This window comes from Micropterus dolomieu, linkage group LG18 (genome assembly GCF_021292245.1).
Source record: "Micropterus dolomieu isolate WLL.071019.BEF.003 ecotype Adirondacks linkage group LG18, ASM2129224v1, whole genome shotgun sequence".
NCBI lineage: Eukaryota > Metazoa > Chordata > Actinopteri > Centrarchiformes > Centrarchidae > Micropterus > Micropterus dolomieu.
This window is the reverse complement of record NC_060167.1, coordinates 512,832-514,404: the sequence shown is the minus strand read 5'-3', so window position 1 is coordinate 514,404 and position 1,573 is coordinate 512,832. Positions and strand designations below refer to the sequence as shown.

The window sequence follows — 1,573 nt, the reverse complement described above, 5'->3', positions numbered from 1 at the left end:
TGTGTCTGTGTCTCTGTGTCTCTGTCTGTGTCTCTTTGTGTCTGTGTCTCTTTGTGTCTGTGTCTGTGTGTTTGTGTGTGTGTGTGTGTGTGTGTGTGTGTGTGTGTCTCTGTGTGTGTGTGTGTGTGTCTCTGTGTGTCTCTGTGTGTGTGTGTCTGTCTGTGTCTCTGTGTCTCTGTGTGTGTGTCTCTGTGTGTCTCTGTGTGTGTCTGTGTGTCTCTGTGTGTGTGTGTGTGTGTGTCTCTGTGTCTCTGTGTGTGTGTGTGTGTCTCTGTGTCTCTGTGTGTGTGTGTGTGTGTCTCTGTGTCTCTGTGTGTGTGTGTGTGTGTCTCTGTGTCTCTGTGTGTGTGTGTGTGTGTCTCTGTGTCTCTGTGTGTGTGTGTGTGTGTGTGTGTTACCCACCAGGCCCAGCAGGTTGAGGAACAGGTGTGTGTGCTTCCTGATCAGGTTGTACGCCTCACAGCACAGATCCACAAAGTCGTGGAAGCGACTGGACGGTTTGTCTCCTCCGTTGATGACATACGCCATGTCGGAGGTGAAGACAAATGGGGCGCGGTCCCTGCACGCGTCACATGACCATCACACACCAATCACAGCACAGACACACGGGTTAACAAAAACACCTGTACAGGTTGAATATTCTCTCTACACAGCTTTATTTTCCATCACACGTCAGCGAGTAAACCGGAGTCTCACCGTTTGATGTTCCCAAACATCTGCGCGTGTCCCAGGAACTTCCCGAAGTCGATGTGGAACATGTGGCCGCTGGTCTTCAGCATGATGTTGTCGTTGTGGCGGTCGCAGATTCCCAGGATGTAGGTCGCCACGCAGCAGCCGGCGCACGAGTAGATGAAGTTCTCCACCGCCTGGACAGGGTTTCCACAGAATGGTTAGTGAGCGATGTTTTATTACAGATGTTTAAGAGAAACAGATTCTTCAACTTCTCCTCATCAGTAACATCAGCGTGAATCTCATGTTCTATGACAACAATCAGAACAAGGATCAATAATCCGGAGCCATGCCGACGCATGAGACATTTATTCACAGCTGTATGAAGACACTAAAACCAGAGCCTCAGGGCTGAAGAGCTGCCTGTAGAGTGTATGAGTCTGTGCGTACAGGTGTGCGTACCTTGTCATACTGCTCGTCAGTAGGGTTGTGTTTCAGCAGCCACTCGGCCAACGGTCGGTCTTTGAAGGACCCAGTGACTCCATGTTCCACCTGGATCTTCCTCAGAGTGTCAGCCTGAGGAATCATCTCCACCATACCTGAGAACAGGAAACAACACGCCTGTCAATCCTACCCGAGAACAGGAAACAACACGCCTGTCAATCCTACCCGAGAACAGGCAACAACACGCCTGCCAATCCTACCTGAGAACAGGTAACAACACGCCTGTCAACCCTACCCGAGAACAGGCAACAACAAAGCTGTCAATCCTACCTGAGAAAAGCCAACAACACACCTGTCACACCAGTCAACCCTACCTGAGAACAGGCAACAACACGCCTGTCAATCCTACCCGAGAACAGGCAACAACACGCCTGTCAATCCTACCCGAGAACAGGCAACA

At 50.7% G+C, this 1,573-nt stretch overlaps 1 protein-coding gene across 2 annotated transcripts in view; it reads right to left on the bottom strand.

Annotated features, from left to right (window-relative positions):
• pik3c2b (phosphatidylinositol-4-phosphate 3-kinase, catalytic subunit type 2 beta) overlaps positions 1–1,573 on the bottom strand; it is a 55,790-nt gene that overhangs the window by 14,909 nt on the left and 39,308 nt on the right. For both annotated transcript variants that reach the window (XM_046075762.1, XM_046075760.1), the window contains exons 24-26: positions 1,132–1,268; positions 697–866; positions 403–559 (exon numbers count right to left, since the gene is read on the bottom strand). In XM_046075762.1, the coding sequence (XP_045931718.1) occupies positions 403–559; positions 697–866; positions 1,132–1,268 (464 nt within the window). The remainder of the gene's footprint in view (positions 1–402; positions 560–696; positions 867–1,131; positions 1,269–1,573) is intronic.